We start from the raw sequence: 18027 nt of genomic DNA, 5'->3' as shown, positions 1-18027 counted from the left end.
GCTTAGTGCCATAGCGTACTCGGTGGGTGGGGACAGAAAAAAAGCGTAGCTTGCTTGACATAAGTCACATTTTATCGATTGATTAACCAGGTTTTTGCTTTCGTTAGCTTCTTAATAAAACACGTAATATTAAAGATTAACATGTCTTCTAAGGGATATATAAGAATTCCCGAATCTCAACTTCGCCTAGAACGAAGTAAAAGACTGAAAAATAGAAAGTGGCATGACAATATCATGAGTTTGTTGTTAAGAAAAAATGTTTGTGGAGCATGTTTACGAATGGAAAATGATCTCGTTCACTGGGATGATGAATTTGTTGTAGTGCGTTGTGAGAATGAGAACGAAAGCTCTTTGAAGAACATTATGATCTCTACTTTTGGACCGAGTGTAAGTATCATTTGTAATACCTGTTTTATATGGACGAGTAGTAAGAGTACATTATAATCAAAGAGGATATAATAGGATAGTAGCCACAGTAAATTCACTGCCATCTATCGACACACGATTAAAAAAAAAATTAAGAAAATATCTAAAAATGTATTTGTTTTGTATTATTTTTATATGATTTTGATTCATGTTCTTTCACTGATATGCGTTAAAATTGTTAAATAACGAACGAAACCGTCAACGCCATCTATTCGAGAGTAGGCCAAAGGTGATAAAACGTAGTGACGCCATCTGTCTGAGAATCAATTTTTTTTTTCGAGGCATGTTTTTTCCATAGACTGTATCCATCTAATATGGAGTTACATAGTCTTTGATTATAATTATTACAACAAAGTCATCCTCAATTTGTTTCATGTGTGCATTAACATAGTGTTAATATACTTACTTTAAATTTCAGGTAACAAGTATCATTCCAACACCCAATTTTTGCCAAGAGTGTGTAGACACAATACTAAGCGCTCATCTTCTCATACTACAACTAAGAGATAACTGTAAAAACATACAGAAAAAGTTGATAGAGATATCTCAGCAAATGAAATGGACAGCCTACTTAGATGAAACGGGATCTTTGACGGAAACTATATTGAATAACAAAGCTTTTCAAGAAGATTATAACTTAATTACTGATTGTAATGAAACAGATGATTTAACAAAAGTAAATAACACAATTGAAAAAGAAGTGAAAATACACAAAATTATACTAGATAACGAGTCTCTTAAGAATAAACTACTTAAAGATGCTGATATGCACAAGTATTTATTTAATAAAGTTAAGGAGACAGAGCCCACATTACCTGCAGGAATTACAGTGAAGAAGGTTGCAAAAGGCATAAACATGTCTGATTTTGCACCACAAGACTTATTAGAACTAAACTGGGCTGAGGATGATGAAGAAAGAGACCCTAATAACAAACTACAAAGTAATGAAGCTTTAATTATGAATTTAATGGAAGAAGCTAAAACGGTTGAAAAACACAAGCATTTTCATGATAATTTAAATTTAAAAGTTAAAGAAACTGAAGTACAGCAGACTTTACATGATTCTTTATCTGTCAAGTTAATACAGAGTCAAACAGTGACAGAAAATGATGGAAATTACAGTGATGCGGATGATTTTGTACCTCAAGACTTACTTGAATTGAAATGGCCAGATGAACCAAAACCAAGTGATATGCAGCAAACAAAAATACCTGTTAAGAAACTTAATTTCAATGAAGCATTAACAGTAAAGTTTATTCCTGCTCACAAACTTGTTAGAGTCAATGATGGTGCCAATGTAACACATGAGTTGCTTGAAAATTCGAATGAAAAAGAGACACAGACAAACAAGGATGTGCAAAAACACAGTATAGATCTGACAAAATGGTTGCACGATCAAGGCATGAGTACTATAAAAGCTAAAAGTGGTCCTGAAAATAGTAACATACAAGATTTTGATATAGAAGCGCATATATCTAAAAAAGTTAAATTAGAAAAGAAAGATACTCCTGAAGAATATAAGAACTCCGGAAGTGGTTTGAAAGCAAAGAAATGTAATATTACTGTTAAAAACTTAGATGCTTTAAGAGATCCAGATATCACTGCTAATACAATAAGATGTGGACTTTGCGATTTAAGTTTCGTACTTTTCGAATCGTATGAAAGTCACTATAAAACACATACTATATCAGAAACGGCTAAATGTTACAAATGTTCTGGTAAATTTCCAGTGGTTGAGTTGTTAATAGAACATCTATTAATTGTACATTCTGAAGATATGGCTTACTGTACTTTATGCTATGCATTATTGAGTCAAAGCAGGTTAGCGCAGCATACAATCGATCATCATGCAAAGAAAGTTGAAATTATCAATGCTGCCACAGTACCTTTGATAACCAAGGATGGTAGATGTAAAACATGCAATCAAACTTCAGTTGAGCCGGCTATCCCTCACATCTGTGTATTTAATTATGAATGCACTGAATGCAAACAAGATTGTATACATGAAAGGTTCATAAAATCGTACATAGATCAGATTAAAGATAATAAAGCAGTATATAAATGTACAGACTGTGAATATATGTACAAAACTAAGCAGGATATCATTAAACATGCCAATTATATGCACCTTCGACATATGTCACATCAATGCGTGGTTTGCAAAATGAAATTTGCAACTCAAAATGAGCTTTCCAAGCACAACGTTTCAACTCATTACACTTGTAGACGATGTAAGAAGGTATTTTCAGAGAAAAATCTCAATCATGACTGTCATGTAAAAAATGATAATATGACTTGTGAAGCCTGCGGACAAAGATTTAACCACCAAAAATTGTATTACAAACATAAAGAGACCGCTTTAGCTATCAGAGATCAATGTATTTTATGTCATGATTTTGTTCCAAATATATGTAACTTGTCCCGACATATGCAAGTAAAACATCAAGTATATTTAAAGAAAGTCAACGAAACAATTTATTACGAATGCACAATTTGCCAGCAAAGATTCGATGATGGAATAAATTTTAGACAACACAGGTGCTTATATGATTGTAATATTTGTGAAAGGCGATTTATTAATAAAATACTTTATGAAAGGCATTTGCAAGCACATATGGGTGTGAAACCACAGGCCACACACCAATTGAAATGTTGTGTCTGTAATTTGCAATTAAAAGACAAATATGCGTATACAAATCATATGACAACTCATACTAACTACGGAAGATGTCCTATATGCTTAAATTATCTTAAAAGGAATCTCTTAAACAAGCATATTGAAACTCACGAAGGCACAACAAATAGTTTAAAATGTCCGCATTGTGTATTAGTATGTGAGAACCGGAATCAATACGAAGTACACGTGAATAGATTCCATTTAATGCGTCGCCCGTATCAGTGCGATATATGTAGTAAAGCTTTCTATGGAAAGCTAAGATTACGTGAGCATATAAAGGAACATACGTCTCACCGACGTACAATAAAATGCCCTGTGTGTGATAAAAAATTTGCAAGAAAACTCAGTATGGAAAGACATTTTAAATTACATTCGTCTGGGCAGTTGTATAATTGTGATTTGTGTGAAAAAATGTACATTTCTGCAGCTCTTTTGGAACAACATCGGAAGTGCCATACAGATTCACAGTCAAAACCTGAAACTTCTCAAAGCGGCCAAATGTAAATTTTTCACTGTTAATAAATATGTATTGACATATGTCGTGTTTCTTTTTATTAATTCCATCACCATATACAGGGTGGAAAAAACTAATGGGCCCATAGTGCCTTAAAACCGTAAGTTAGCTCATTTTACTTAACAGAAACATTCTTTTATTAAAAAAAAACTGCATTCCATGATTTTTCTTTTTATTTCAATTTTGCTTGTCTAAAAATATTCTTAAGTACTAATTTTTCGATTTTATGGATATTTTGTACGATAGAACAGAACAGACAGAATCTCATTCGTTTATAATAAATCCGGCAAGTAGGTAGTACACCAAAATATCAATACAGAAAAAGTGCCCAAAATACAACCCTAATTAGCCGAAAGGGATAGTACCGTACATAAGAAAGGGACAGCATGATTCGTCCCTGAATCGCTGTCAAACTGGTTTTGTAGGAAGTTTGTTTTCTGTACGGTAGTACTATTACTTAGGTCTCATTATCACGAGCGCTTTTTCAATGCGCGTTAAAAAAGCGCTTAGATCTGCCCGCACGCTAAATTCCATTTAAAGACCGAGGATTAAAGTTGACAATCCAACAGCGCTTGATAAAAAGCGCTACCGCCATCGTGTGAATAAATACACATGTTTCCATTTGTGTCATTCAAATGCTTTTTTAACGCGCGTTGAAATAGCTTATCCCGTAGGGGCAGTGGGGAGACACCTCCTTTTAGGCAAACTCGGCTCCGTTCAGCTCAGCTGTTCATTATTCCGGTGTACCTAAACCTAATACCAAATTATGTACAGTCAGCAAAACTATAGCTTTAATAGCACATCTGTGTGCGTGCAAAGCGCTGTTTAAGTGTTCATCACACCCGGGAGCAACGTGCAAATTCGTATTAGTGTGGTAACAGCTGGTAGAAAATGAGATGAAATGAGGGCTTACCGCGAAACACGAAATGCCGTTATTTTCCTCTCTATCACTTGCAAATTCGAGCCAGAGGCAAATAAGGAAATTTCGAAGTCCCTTCACACTCGTGCACGAATCGCGGCGCCAATAAGCCGCGAAAGCGAGTGTGCAGGAGTCTAGTTCGTAATCAGCTAAATCGACTCCATACTCGCGTTCGCGGCTTCGCGCCGCGTAGTCTGGAGCAGGCTAAAGATATAATTATACAAAAACAAAATGTGGTAACCTATCGCAGTTAAAAGGTTAAATAAAACATACAAAGCATTTGCAATTTTTTATAACCATGGAAAATAACCACATACATGATTTCATTATATTTTACAGTTTATCTGTTCCTGATTTAAAATGAAACATCACACATTTCATTATTTATATTACAATAAAAAAGATTTGATCACAAAAAGCGTAAGCTTGATGGTAAGCAGTCACTGTAAGACTGTAACCTATAGCCCGCTCCGTGGGCGTCAGATCTGCGAAATAGACTCCACACTCGCGTTCGCGGCTTCGCGCCGCGATTCACGAACGAGTTTGGTGGGCCCTTATGGAAGCTAGCACCTCTAGCGAAAGCCTATCGCGAAAATCGTAATCTGCCTCTTTACTCTTGCTATTTTGAGCGAGGAATGTAGATAACGAAATTTAGATTTTCGTTTTTCGGAGTAGTCCCTCTGTACATTTGTACATATTTATGTACTTATATGCGTTGCCCATGCTTTAAAAGCATCCAGCACTTCAATAATACCATAGATAAACAAGTAAGCATAGAGTGCTCACTCTATACATCAGTTTTGTTACCAAAACGAGTATTATTTTCGTAGTCGAAACCTAGCGTCAAGTAGCGGAATTATCAGTACTGCTACTCGACACTAGATGTCACGTCGACACACTGAAGAAAAAATTATTGCTCAACAATTTACAACTAATATTACAAGCAGGAGTTGAAAATAGAGTTCCGGTTAATCCGGTTATAATATTAGCAGAAAATAAGCAATAGAATTTTTTGTTCGTCGCGACATCTATTGTCGAGTAGCAGTACTGATAATTCCGCTACTTGACGCTAGATGTCGACTGCGAAAATAATAGTCGTTTTGGTAACAAAACTGATGTATGGAGTGAGCATGACTGTGCTTACTTATTTTTTTAGGATTACTTCGCCAATTTGCAACACTGAAGATAAGTTAGAAGGATCCCAACGAGGTATATCAACGACCTTGTCAAGGTCGCAGGGATCCAGAAGATGACGCACGATCGGCCGTGATACTTTTTAAGGGAGGCCTAATTAAATTCTCTACTCATTGACCTCCTCAATAATGACGTTACTAGTACCATCATCATCATCATCCAACCGCGGCCTCCTTCCATCCTCAAAGAGATGATAATACTCCTTCCCTAATCCCTCTACCTCTCTATGGTCAAATTTCCTATCCTTATGCGGCCAATGAAACTTCTTGAAATGCTGCCTCATCTCCACAGCTATGTAAAACATTCTGTCACAAAATGGACATGGTATAGACTTTTCAGAATGCCGTTTGATTCTATGTGTTTTCAAAGCGCTCGCTGAAATGAAACTTTCTGCGCATATTTCGCAGTAATATGGTCGTTCACCAGTGTGTAATCTTAAATGCATTCGTAAACAGATTTTATTCGAAAATTTCTTATCACAAACTTCACAACTATAATTCTTAGTCACATAATGAGTATCCATATGTCTAGTCAGTTGTAGTTTACCGCAGAAATCTTTTTCGCAAACTGAACATATGTATGGCTTTACTTTTAAATGGTGACGGTTTACATGAGCCTCTAATATACTAGGATCTGAAGCCATATAGTCACAAACCTCACATTTATATCTACGTTTCATTTTTTCCCTCATAACGGGATCATCTTTGTACGAATGGTATTTGATATGTTTCTGTAAACCAGCTGGCTTAATCAACTTCTCACAAATTGGACAAGGTGTTGGTTTCATGTGGCTTTGCTTATGATACCGGAGATACACTTGAGAGGAACATGTCTTACTGCATATATCACAGCTATATGCTGGGGCTTCTCCGGACTCTACAGCGTGTCTTAGCATATGCTGGGATAGGCATGCCGCCTGTAACTCCATGTTACATACATTACATTGCACCCGTTCGCAATAGGACTTCACATGCTTTCGCCTATGTACATGTAATTTCTTTAACGTATCAAACTCTATATTACAAGTTCGGCAAGGGAATTTAGCGTTCGGTCCATGCGTTCTAATATGCCGTTTTAAGTCGGCTCTAGTATCAAATTTCTTTTCACAAATAACACAATCTGTAAAGGATCTCCTATTTCTATTCTGCAAACCGCTATGTACTTTAACTGTATGTTCTTTTAATTTTCCATCAGTTAAAAATGTTTTCGTACATAAATTACAAGGGTATATTTCTTGGATATGCCTTCTCTTGTTGTGGTTAGTGAGGAATTTAAAACTGTCAAATGAGGCTGGACATTCATTACATTTAAATTCTCTTTTATTTAGTGCACATTGCTTCTTATGATTTTCGTAGTAACTTGTACTCCCCTTGAATTCCTGATCGCAATATTCACATACGTAACTTTCTGTATGGAACTGATAGATATGCCCTCTTAAACCTACTTTGGAGTAGAAACGTTGCCCACAAATATCACAAGCAAATGATATGTGATCCAAATGCTCTCGATTTGCATGTCCGATGAGAAAATCTTTCTTATGGCACACATAGTCGCAATCCATACATTTTATCTTGGACGCCCTGGCTTTTATTTGCTCCCTATAAGATATTAAATATTTGTGGTGAATACAAGGTATTTCTGAGCATTCAGAACACTTGAATTTACATTTATGTTCATTTAACTCTTCACCTTCATAATGTTTAAGACACAGCAAGCATTGTGACTTAGTATTTTCTGGATCCGGATCGTCAGCATTAGGATGGCTTATGTTCATATGCGAATTAATTTCGCTGTTGGTATAAAAAGCTAGATTACAAATATGACAAGTTTTCTTGTCATCCTCATGGTTCAATCTAAAATGTTCGTTTAAATCTCCATCTGGAACTAGTAAATTACAAATCTTGCATTTCATCATAGCATGTGTTTTATAATGAATTTTAAGACTCTGCTCTGTGCTTAAAACTTTGTTACAAATTTGACACTGTATTTGAGGTTTTTCATGAAAATCTCTTTCATGTTGTTTCCATTCTTTGAAAGTTTGAACTATTATGTTACATTCAACACACCGGTAACCTGCTGGTTTTCTATAAGTCTTCTTTTTATATTTTTTCTTTTTGACAGTAACTGTATTACTTTTGACTCTAGATTCCTTAGCCGTATATTCAAGATATGGTGTTTCAACATTCTCTAAAATTATAAGAACTTCAGAGTTTTCATAATCTTCTACTGGGTTTAACTGTTGTATAGCATTGACGACTTTAAAGTTCAACTCATTTATGCAGTTGTTGATGACTTTGTATGAGTGTCGGGTGTTGCATATGAAGATGTATGATGGTAAGACCTTGTCGATGCATTTGTCACACATGTATGAGCTGGCTAGGATGTTTTTGACCTGCAGTAAAAAGGAAGAAAAATGTTTAACACATTAATAATAGAATTTTGATGATTCTGGTAAAGAGTACCTACAAATTTTGAATTTTGTAAATTTATTCTATTAATTATTATAAATTTTTCACACACAAAGTAAATAATACCCGAATGTTATATACAAATAAGAATATTTTAATTTTATAGGCAGAATAAACATTCTGATTTTAAATAAATAAAAATAGCAAACCTAGTTTAAATACTTCTATGACAATATGTATCTGATTAAATCTGGAAATTGGTCTTACGCATTATTATGTTTGATAAATACTTACACTTTTATTAAAAACATAGCTGACAATATCTTCCAGTGCTCTAACTTCAGTGCCCTTGTGCGTAACCACCTCCAACTCCACTCCGACAGGACTCAAGTCATCTCCAGCCACAAGACAGGTCCCACAGAATTGTGGACAGTATAGAACATTCTTTAAATTATCCCTGATGAAGTCAAAGTCATCATAATCCTTAAATGTTATCAGTATATCTGTGTTTTCTTCATTTTCTGTGTCTGTTATATCAATTATGTCTTGGTGTTCCATGCAGGTTATATTTAGGTTTTCTGTGTTCAAATCTGATGCTGACGTTGTTGGTTCATCCATTATACCTAGGATACCTAAAATGAAAATACTATTGCTATGCGTTAAAATGAAAAAGGATTATGATAAAAATTATGATAGTTGTGGTGTTTAGATTTACATCCGTTAATCTAACCACTCTTGGATTAATTATATTATAAATAAAACAATTTATTATTGTTCCACACAGTGCGCTCGAAACACCGCTCCGCCATGACAGTCTGACTAGTGTTGCCAACGCATCTGATTGATTTATTTATTTATGAACACCACATCTCTTCCCTTTTAACAAATTTGAGATTGTAGAACAATTCATAAAATGAACCATTTACTAAATAACAAAAAGTAAACTCGCACTACACACATTTCTAATCAGCATCTTAGCTTTAACCAAATGAGTGGCAACAATTAATATAATGCATTTAGAAACAATGACAAAACTAATAAATCACCACACACTTTTTATTAACTCGGTGTTCACCTATGAATGACAACACCTAATGATAATATCAAGAAGTCGAACTCCAGTTACCAATAATATTACAGCTTTCCACATAGTCTTAGAAACCTTATTTCTTGTAAATACCCTTTAGTGTACAATCATTATGTTTACAATATGATCACGACTATATATTACCTAGCCAGCTTTGGATGCTTAATATGTTAACAACAATGAGTGATGTTAGACTAGAAATATGTACCACTGGTTAGTAGCACAACATATATATATTCTTACTTGAGTCTAGATTAGTCCTTAATGTACTACCTACATACATACCTAAGTCTAAAGTAGACCATATACTGATACATCAATGACATGTAACATTCACTGTAGCAATACTGATACATCTATGACCTGTACATCTAGTATAACAATGATTGTTCCATAAATATCTTGTTCGCAGTGTATCCTCTTTTGTAGAGATACCTATGACATTTATAATCTATTACCTCTCCTTTCTTTTAAATGAAATTGTAAGTACTTTTGTTACAATCTGCATCTATTCATTTCAGTGTATACTTGCAATTATATCATACATAATAAAATCTGTTAAAGTTTGTCAAGGACTGTCACATTTCAAACATAGACAGAGAATCATACTATCCTTGTCTTACACTAGCACCAGCACACAAAAGAAAAGGATGAGTATTGTTCCTATTTATTGCCAATTTGGTTTGACCAACTATAGATAAATCTATGGACCCTCTATAGATAAATACATGAAGCATATATATGTTTAATAACCTTTCATACTTACAATATTTTTTGTAGTTGAAACTACCTATATGAGCCAATGTGCACATTTTCAACATTCTACACCATAATTTTAATCAGTAATCAGTCATTAATTTCTTTCATTGGTACATATGATGGTACATAATAAATAATAGTTATGACCCTGTAAGGGCACTGAAAATTAAAATCCTTGGTAACTAAAAGTTTTAGTTTATGCTATATATATTAGTATAGTTACCCTTTTGCTACCGCTATTAAGTATTAAGACAGATTATCTTTATTTATAACATGTCAGTATCAATTAATTACAATAATTAGTGACAAACATCTAAACATGTTTCACATAGATTTGAATCCCCATATCACGCACATTTTGTCTACAAGTAAGTAAATATAAGGATACATACGCCACGCAGGTGGCGCTGTAATCGTTACAATGCACTTAATTGTCATAAACAATCAAGATATTTGAAATCGCTTCACATTTTACTATTTTTATTCTGTGTTGGTACTGTTGGTATCTAAATACTTACATAAAATACATAATACATATGTATTTCAAAACAACAGAAACCAAATTATGGCGACAAAACGTCGTGCTAACTTGCGTTATTTGCTTGATGGAGGATTCAGTGCAATATTTGTAACCACCAGATAAACTCCACCGACCTTCGCCAGGAATTTGCACTCCAAATGGACTGTTTAGCACGTAGTCAGTTTTCAGCCGCATTGGTTGGTTGTGAACTTTCTGTAAGAGAAATCCAGACGATTCATCTGTCACCACGCTATGGGTGTGTTTTATACCCATTTGGGAAGGTACATAAGTGGTATATAAACAATTCAAGCAGTTGTCTGTGTTGTGAGCCGTTAATCAAATTGATTGACATGTAATAATTTGATGTTGTCTTTCTTGCGTAAATACATAATGGACTTGTGGTATGGACTAGAATAAGCAGTATACAGTAGTATTTAGGTATTTATTTGTTCTGTTACAGGTATACATTTCAGGCCATTAATAAGGCATAAGCGTCAACAATTTAACGCAAAAATGAACCCTATAACTTGAAATAAAGTTCAAAATCAGGTGGAAAATATATATACCCTCTGCCTTAAAAACGTAATACTCCATTGCTATTTATAATGTACACATTTCATGAAATATTGAGTTTTAATGTCATAGGATACCTTGTTCCTGAAAATTCTTGCTGAAAATTTCAAGGAATTAATCTACCATAAATTTGTTTAAAAAACATCATAGGTAACATTGACACTAATAAGTACATTATTCTAATCCCTCCTATAAGGTGATTGTATATCCTTGGACCTAATGTATTTATTAAATTAACCTTTTTGACGCCATGTCAAACACAAAAGCTGTCACTCGGACGTCACGTCACCGAAGTGTCAAAACTGAAATTGAACTTGATGCACATGCACGTAGCTCTCTGTTGCGCTGTGGTCTGTGATGGATGAATCCGTCTTTGCGCATTGTACCTGCGGTGCCGATATATCGGTCATTGGCGTCCAAAAGGTTAATACACAGTAAGAGACATTGCCAGCTTGCCTAACAAATGTAGGCCGCACAATGCACAAGATTAAGATATGATTTAAGACTGGAAGGTTTTAAGATATGGATACCAATATGTGCCCGTCGAATTTAATTTCAATTTCGATGAGGTGGTCTAAATCACTGCCACTCAAGAGTTGACAATTTCGACATGATCACTAGTAAGGTTAAATCAAAACTCCATTAAGATTTTCTTTTTACTTGCACTTACCCTATTCCACTGACATTTAGAAATATATATGGCTCGTAACATACCACAGGTGCTGACATCATCATACCTCACGCAGCTAAATCAGTCTCCATTCCTGGTCACTGATATTTTCTCTGACAATGTTGAACAACACCCACAGACGTTGCAAACAACAATTTTACTGAAGTTGCTGTTCTCAATGTGTTAATTAGGACATATTGTGACATATCAATATAACTTAACATTTGCATTAACACCCAGTATAATTATTTTGCTCTGTAGTTTTGTAAAATCTGGTGATGCCCAAGAAACCTGAAAACTCATATTAATTGTTAGTACACATTCCTAGAGTAAATCTACTCCGGGACATTGTTGTATTCTCTACTAAGGCCTTGTCTGTCAGACCTCTCTTTCAGTTTTTCTTTTATTTTATTTTTTATTTTTTCTAACATTTATATGTTAACATTGTTAACACTAAAACGGCTTCCCCTTCCAGGGATAAGCTCCTGCAATGTGAATCATTTTATAACAGGTGTCTTAAACGACTTCTTTAGTGCCTCCATTGTAAAATTTGATAAGAACTAATAAAGTTAATATAAGATATATAATCTAAGTCAACTTGTTGACATTTGTTGTTGCTCATAACTTGTCTACCATAAGACAAAATTTAATTGAATAGGCTAGATGACAAATGTTGATTTCAATGATATCACTTGTTCCGGTATATCTTGAGAATCAAATGTTTGTATGAGACTCATCCTCTTAAAACTTAAAACAATCCACAAGTCAGAAATGTTGGTCACGGTCTGACAAAATTTCTCAATACAGGAACTACTTATATGCGAGATCCAATTCCAGTAAAAGCCATCTTGATGTACAGGAAACAAGAAAATTGCTATTTAAATATTTACAGTTTGTATAACAAATAACTATATACATCTACTTTTCAATAAAATGCAGGGAATCATTTGAACAGATACTGCTAAAATTTGGGTTTATTGAATGGACAAGTCATGAACTTTTGAGAGCTTATTTTGTTTCAGATGTCTTGTATGTATATTACTGATTACAATATTAATTCTTATAAATCTCATTTTAAAATTTAAAATGCAATGTACTATTATGCAGCATAGCACTAGAAAGAGAGAAATGGAAAGAGTTGGGGGAGGCCTTTGCCAACAAAAGGCATACAGACAACCCTATTATAATAAATAATTAAGATGTAATATACAAAGATAACAAGTGAAACTATGTAATTGTCTGAAACAAAGGCTATTTTTATTTTATTATTATGCAGCATACAATAAGGAATCGAACACACAATCTCTTCTTTTCATTTTGAAATTTGAAAACAAAATAACCTTGTGTAAGTGTAATACTTTGGAGTTCTTGTATTTCCATACATTATTAGATAATCCAAATCATTGTGATAAATTGCTCATTTATCTACTTCACTAGACAGTGTATTATTGATTCAACATAAAGTCATCTTGCCAATTTACCTTGTAATAAAACATTTAGATTAGACTCCATTTGCAATCCACAGACGCCTCCGGGTTACACCCATTAAGGCATTAGAAAAAGCACAGTAGTAATTTTGATCTGTCAAAATGAAGATACAAAATACTAGTCCTTTTGTAATTCTGAGCAACTAGGGGATAATTTATTTGTTTATTATGTCTTTATATGTGGAAATACCACCAAGCATTTACTTTTCCTTTAGATTACCCTGTACATGCAGGTCATATTCCAGTTTTCATAATTTTTTATTAGATAAGTACTCATGGTACATAGATTTTATGAATAACTAACAAGTACAATAAAATTCATTTTCATCAATTTATCGCTTTATTCGTTCCCATCCATTTTGTGGGGTGTATGATGTATTATTTGACAACTCGGACGTACGAGTTTACATCATTTTCGGCCGCAGCCAGTAGTCATTTGACATTTTAGCGATTTCTTCCCATCATTTTATGGGGTTTATGGCTTTACTAGGACTTTACAACTCGGCCGTACGAGTAACCTACACCATACATCCGGCATCAGCCTACACCAACTTGTTGGTATTTTCGTTATTTGGGTTTATGGCTTTACTAGGACTTTACAACTCGGCCGTACGAGTAACCTACACCATACATACGGCATCAGCCTAAACCAACTTGTTGGTATTTTCGTTATTTACGACATGAATATACATTCATTTACTGCAATCGTTTGTCTATCACAAGACAAGATTGAATTGAATTGTACTTATTTAGTTAGAATTTCGATACCATTTATTGCCGCTGCAATTGTTGGTAAACATGGCGCCTTATTTATTTCTGCACGCTTATTTGTCACATTTCGTGTTTACTTACAGTTTTCTGATTTACCTCGTCGCCACTTGTGGTGTTTAGATTTACATCCGTTAATCTAACCACTCTTGGATTAATTATATTATAAATAAAACAATTTATTATTGTTCCACACAGTGCGCTCGAAACACCGCTCCGCCATGACAGTCTGACTAGTGTTGCCAACGCATCTGATTGATTTATTTATTTATGAACACCACAATAGTGACAAACCAGACAGCTTTTTAGCACGTTTTTCAGTAGGTATAATCAGGGTCCATAAGATACTAACTTTATTTATAACAATTTTATTGTATATTGATGATGATGAGTACCATAGTTGCAAGTTGCAATAAAGTGTATTATATTATTTATTTGTATATACTACTACATTCATTCTACTCTGCTAGTTTTGTGATAAAGTGTTGTAGATGTTTATAAGTCCAAAAATAGCTAAGAATAAATTAAATTATCATTAATGATAGGGTCCGTGTACACATACCTACACCTATAACTATGTATCACTTTATTCACATTAAATACCTACACCTCAAACTTTACTTAAAATGCAATCCAAAAATAAATTGGAAAATATAATATTAAATTAAAAGTTTAGGTATTTGGAAATAAAATTTCATGTAGATGCCAAGTGGACAAAATGGCGTTCAAAGAAAGCCAATTTGCTGAACGATTAATGTAACTATTAATAGAATTTAAAGCATCGAATTCGATAACCAATAGAATTAAAGGTAATTTACTTACAAAAACATAGTAGAATAATAGCTTTTATGTGAAAGCTAGAAAAGATATTTATCAAGCCGAAAAAATAATTATATTTAGCGCAATCTCGCATCACACAAACACAATCACATCATCACACGCTAATGACAGGAAGCACAAATAAGCTATAGTTGGTCAAGCAAATCTTGTCAGTAAATAAGAACAAAAAAACTATACTCATCCTTTTCTTTTGGGTGCTAGTACTAGTGTAAGACAAAGATAGTATTATTATCTCTGTATATGTTTGAAATGAGACAGTCCCTTGACAGACTATAGATTAGGGTGGTAATCCTGGCCAGATGTAGCTCAAAACCGGGAGGAGTGGAAGAAGAGGGGGGAGGCCTTTGCCCAGCAGTGGGACACAATAGGCTCGTAATAATAATAGGGTGGTAAATCACTTGTCCAATTTCTTTGTCCAATGTGTATTTTGTCTCACATTTTGCATTGTGCGATTCGCGATATATTATACTTCTCTTTGGATTCGCGCACGAGTGTAGAGGAAGCTTATGACTCCACACTCGCACAACTTCACGGCGATTTCGTAGTTTGGTTTGCGGCAAGATGGCGGATACAGATATTTTTGGATTATGTTGGCAATATGTTATTTTAATTCAATTTCATTTTCATTCCATCTTGAGAAATATTTCGGTATTTCGCTACTTTCGCTAGTCTATTATTCTGACAGATGACAGCAGATGCATGACATACGTCAGTTGCCAATGCTCGTAACATTTAACATGCTCGTAATAAATAAATAAAAAAGGACATACTACATACGTCAAACGTCAATATCAAGATGACATGTTGATGTTGAGTGTGTTGAGTCTTGGTGGTCTTGAGTTATTTATGTTTATTTTGAGGCTGCTATTTATATTAAAAATAATAAATAAATAAGTAAAACTTATATAAATCCCCGCGATGCTACCAAACAGTATTAATATGGAAGCCGTGAAACTTATAATTAACCCCAAACTAACAATCCAAACTTGTTTTCTGTGCTTCAAACAACATGATGAGTTATACAATATTCATTCAGACCTGTTTATTATTACGGACCACCAAGAATTCACGGTTTCTGTGTTTAAAATGGTGTCGTACTTGTTTTCCTTACAAGTAAGTAACTTTTTGCATTAGTGTTTTTTTTTTGGTATCTTACTAGTTGCAGAGAAGTTTTTTAACACCCCGTCACTCACAGACTGTCTAAACGTAGATTATGAATATTTTTATCTATATAAGTATGTATATCATCGCCTAACACCCATAGTACAAGCTTTGCTTAGCTTAGGGCTAGGTTGATCTGTGTAAGATGTCCCCTAACATTTATTTATTATTTAATTTTTGGTCTGTTTCAGGATACAGTATTGCAACAAGTCTGTAATAAATGCTCAGAAATAGTCATAAGTATTTATATCCTGATACAAAATCACACAATAATGAAACAAAGTCTGAAGAAAATTGCTGAAACCTTAGAAAAAGAGATCTCGGGCAAAAAGAAGTTTGACAGAAATTGCTATCTAAGAATACATCGCAATAAAGAGAAGTCAGTAAATAAGATTAAAAAAAAGAATTTAAAGGCTGATGAATGCCAAAAATGTGACATGACTTTTGAATCTAAAGATCAGTTGCAAGAGCATAAAAAAATTACTCACAAAAATACTAATGAAGCAGTGGTTTGTCATATTTGTGGAAAAAGCTGCAAAACACCAAGTGCTTTGAAAGCTCACTCAAACTGTCACAAAGTAAAACAATGCCCATACTGCTCGAAAATGTTAAAAACACATTCACATTTCAAAAAACATGTTGATAACCATTTGACATATAATAAACGGAAGCAAAATAACACAAAATACAATTGTCATAACTGTAATTTCGTCAGCCTTAGCAAAGGAACTATAGATGCACATATAAACAAAGTCCATTTGGGAATCAGACCTTATGTTTGTCTGATATGTGATAAAGGGTTTTTTAAGAAAAGTAATTTAACCGAACATATCAACATACACAATAAAATCAAAACTGAGACATGTGAAATTTGTGGTGACAGTTTTGTCAGCAAAAAGACTCTCATGGAACATATAAGATTACATAAAAATCAGAAACCATACAAATGCGAAATGTGCTCGGAAAGTTTCGTTACATCCGGACGGAGATCGGACCATGTCAAAAGAAAACATATGGAGAAGAAGGAATGCTGTTTGATTTGTAATAAAATGTTCAGTTTAAAGAAAACGCTTAATAGACATGTAAGGAAAATGCACTGGCAACAATGCAATGACATACATGTATCAGAGTTTGTTGAAACTGCGGATAGTAGTGGTAATACGGAAATGTTGTTGCCTATTTCTTGAAGGTATGTTCGTTACTAATAAGTAATATTACAAAAATTACTTAGACGAGACTTCATAGGCAAGAAAATGTTAATATTGTTATTTTAGCATTATTATTATTTTGAGTGTTTTAGAACTCAGATTAATTTTCTAATTGTAAGTATTAAATCTAGTGGTAAATAAATGTTCTTTCTTACTTTAAAACATTTACCCGTGTGCTCTCTCACTATTCCCCAGGTAGCAAAGTGACGTCAGCGACGTCATTTATACGTCACAATGACGTAACGGACGTCATAATGACGTATAAATGCTACCTGGGTCTATGATTCTATTTAGAGTAAGGGGACGTTGATTGAACCTGATTGACTACGTGAAACGTGGGATGGTGGGGCACACACATCACATGATACTTTTTCGGCAAGATGCAGTGTAAAATTACCTGCCGAGGAATTGAACTCACCAAAATTAGTCTTGTAATTATTTATTGAATGTCGATCATCGATAAATAGAAGTAATCGTTTTAACCGGTCTACAGATGGCCACAATTTCATCACAATTTATCGTTGCGATATGTCAACAGAAAAATGAGTTTATGGAAGTACATTTATATAAAATATATAGAATTATTTCTTAAAAACGGCTATATATATAAATCACAGACATAACAATTCATCCTATCTGTACCCCTAATAGCCATAACACACTACCGCACCGCACCAAGGTCGCGGTGCGGTGCGGTAGCATAACACACTACCGCACCGCACCGCGACCTTGGTAATAATAATAATATTACTGTGGGTATATAGCAAGTATATATTCCACTAATGGCTCTATATATACATTATACTACTCTTTGTA

At 34.1% G+C, this 18027-nt stretch overlaps 3 protein-coding genes across 3 annotated transcripts; 2 read left to right on the top strand and 1 right to left on the bottom strand.

The window, feature by feature from the left end:
- Positions 1–76: 76 nt before the first annotated feature.
- On the top strand, positions 77–3631 carry LOC134751848 (zinc finger protein 184-like). The gene is made up of 2 exons (XM_063687352.1): positions 77–387; positions 845–3631. Exons 1-2 carry the CDS (start codon positions 142–144, stop codon positions 3605–3607), a joined length of 3009 nt encoding a protein of 1002 aa, XP_063543422.1. The 5' UTR covers positions 77–141; the 3' UTR covers positions 3608–3631.
- Positions 3632–4812: 1181 nt separating this feature from the next.
- Positions 4813–14933, bottom strand: LOC134751828 (zinc finger protein 93-like). Its single transcript, XM_063687316.1, has 3 exons — positions 14825–14933; positions 8433–8770; positions 4813–8122 (listed from the first exon to the last, which is right to left on the bottom strand). The coding sequence occupies exons 1-3, from the start codon at positions 14913–14915 to the stop codon at positions 5837–5839; spliced, it is 2715 nt and encodes a 904-aa protein (XP_063543386.1). The 5' UTR covers positions 14916–14933; the 3' UTR covers positions 4813–5836.
- Positions 14934–15633: 700 nt separating this feature from the next.
- Positions 15634–17228, top strand: LOC134751665 (zinc finger protein 567-like). The gene is made up of 2 exons (XM_063687108.1): positions 15634–15955; positions 16195–17228. The coding sequence occupies exons 1-2, from the start codon at positions 15761–15763 to the stop codon at positions 17188–17190; spliced, it is 1191 nt and encodes a 396-aa protein (XP_063543178.1). The 5' UTR covers positions 15634–15760; the 3' UTR covers positions 17191–17228.
- Positions 17229–18027: the final 799 nt, after the last annotated feature.

This window comes from Cydia strobilella, chromosome 23 (genome assembly GCF_947568885.1).
Source record: "Cydia strobilella chromosome 23, ilCydStro3.1, whole genome shotgun sequence".
Lineage (NCBI taxonomy): Eukaryota > Metazoa > Arthropoda > Insecta > Lepidoptera > Tortricidae > Cydia > Cydia strobilella.
The sequence above is the reverse complement of the archived record's forward strand: the minus strand, read 5'-3'. Positions and strand labels throughout refer to the sequence as shown.

What these genes read in the sequence shown, in the direction of transcription:
- LOC134751848 (XM_063687352.1), top strand. Translation starts at nt 142, where the DNA reads ATGTCTTCTAAGGGATATATAAGAATTCCCGAATCTCAACTTCGCCTA. An exon ending in TCTCTACTTTTGGACCGAGT is followed by an intron (nt 388 to 844) that starts GTAAGTATCATT and finishes TTTAAATTTCAG; the next exon opens with GTAACAAGTATCATTCCAAC.
- LOC134751828 (XM_063687316.1), bottom strand. Translation starts at nt 14,915, where the DNA reads ATGCGAGATTGCGCTAAATATAATTATTTTTTCGGCTTGATAAATATC. An exon ending in TATTATTCTACTATGTTTTT is followed by an intron (nt 8,771 to 14,824) that starts GTAAGTAAATTA and finishes TTTTCATTTTAG; the next exon opens with GTATCCTAGGTATAATGGAT. An exon ending in GCTATGTTTTTAATAAAAGT is followed by an intron (nt 8,123 to 8,432) that starts GTAAGTATTTAT and finishes TTTTTACTGCAG; the next exon opens with GTCAAAAACATCCTAGCCAG.
- LOC134751665 (XM_063687108.1), top strand. Translation starts at nt 15,761, where the DNA reads ATGCTACCAAACAGTATTAATATGGAAGCCGTGAAACTTATAATTAAC. An exon ending in CGTACTTGTTTTCCTTACAA is followed by an intron (nt 15,956 to 16,194) that starts GTAAGTAACTTT and finishes GGTCTGTTTCAG; the next exon opens with GATACAGTATTGCAACAAGT.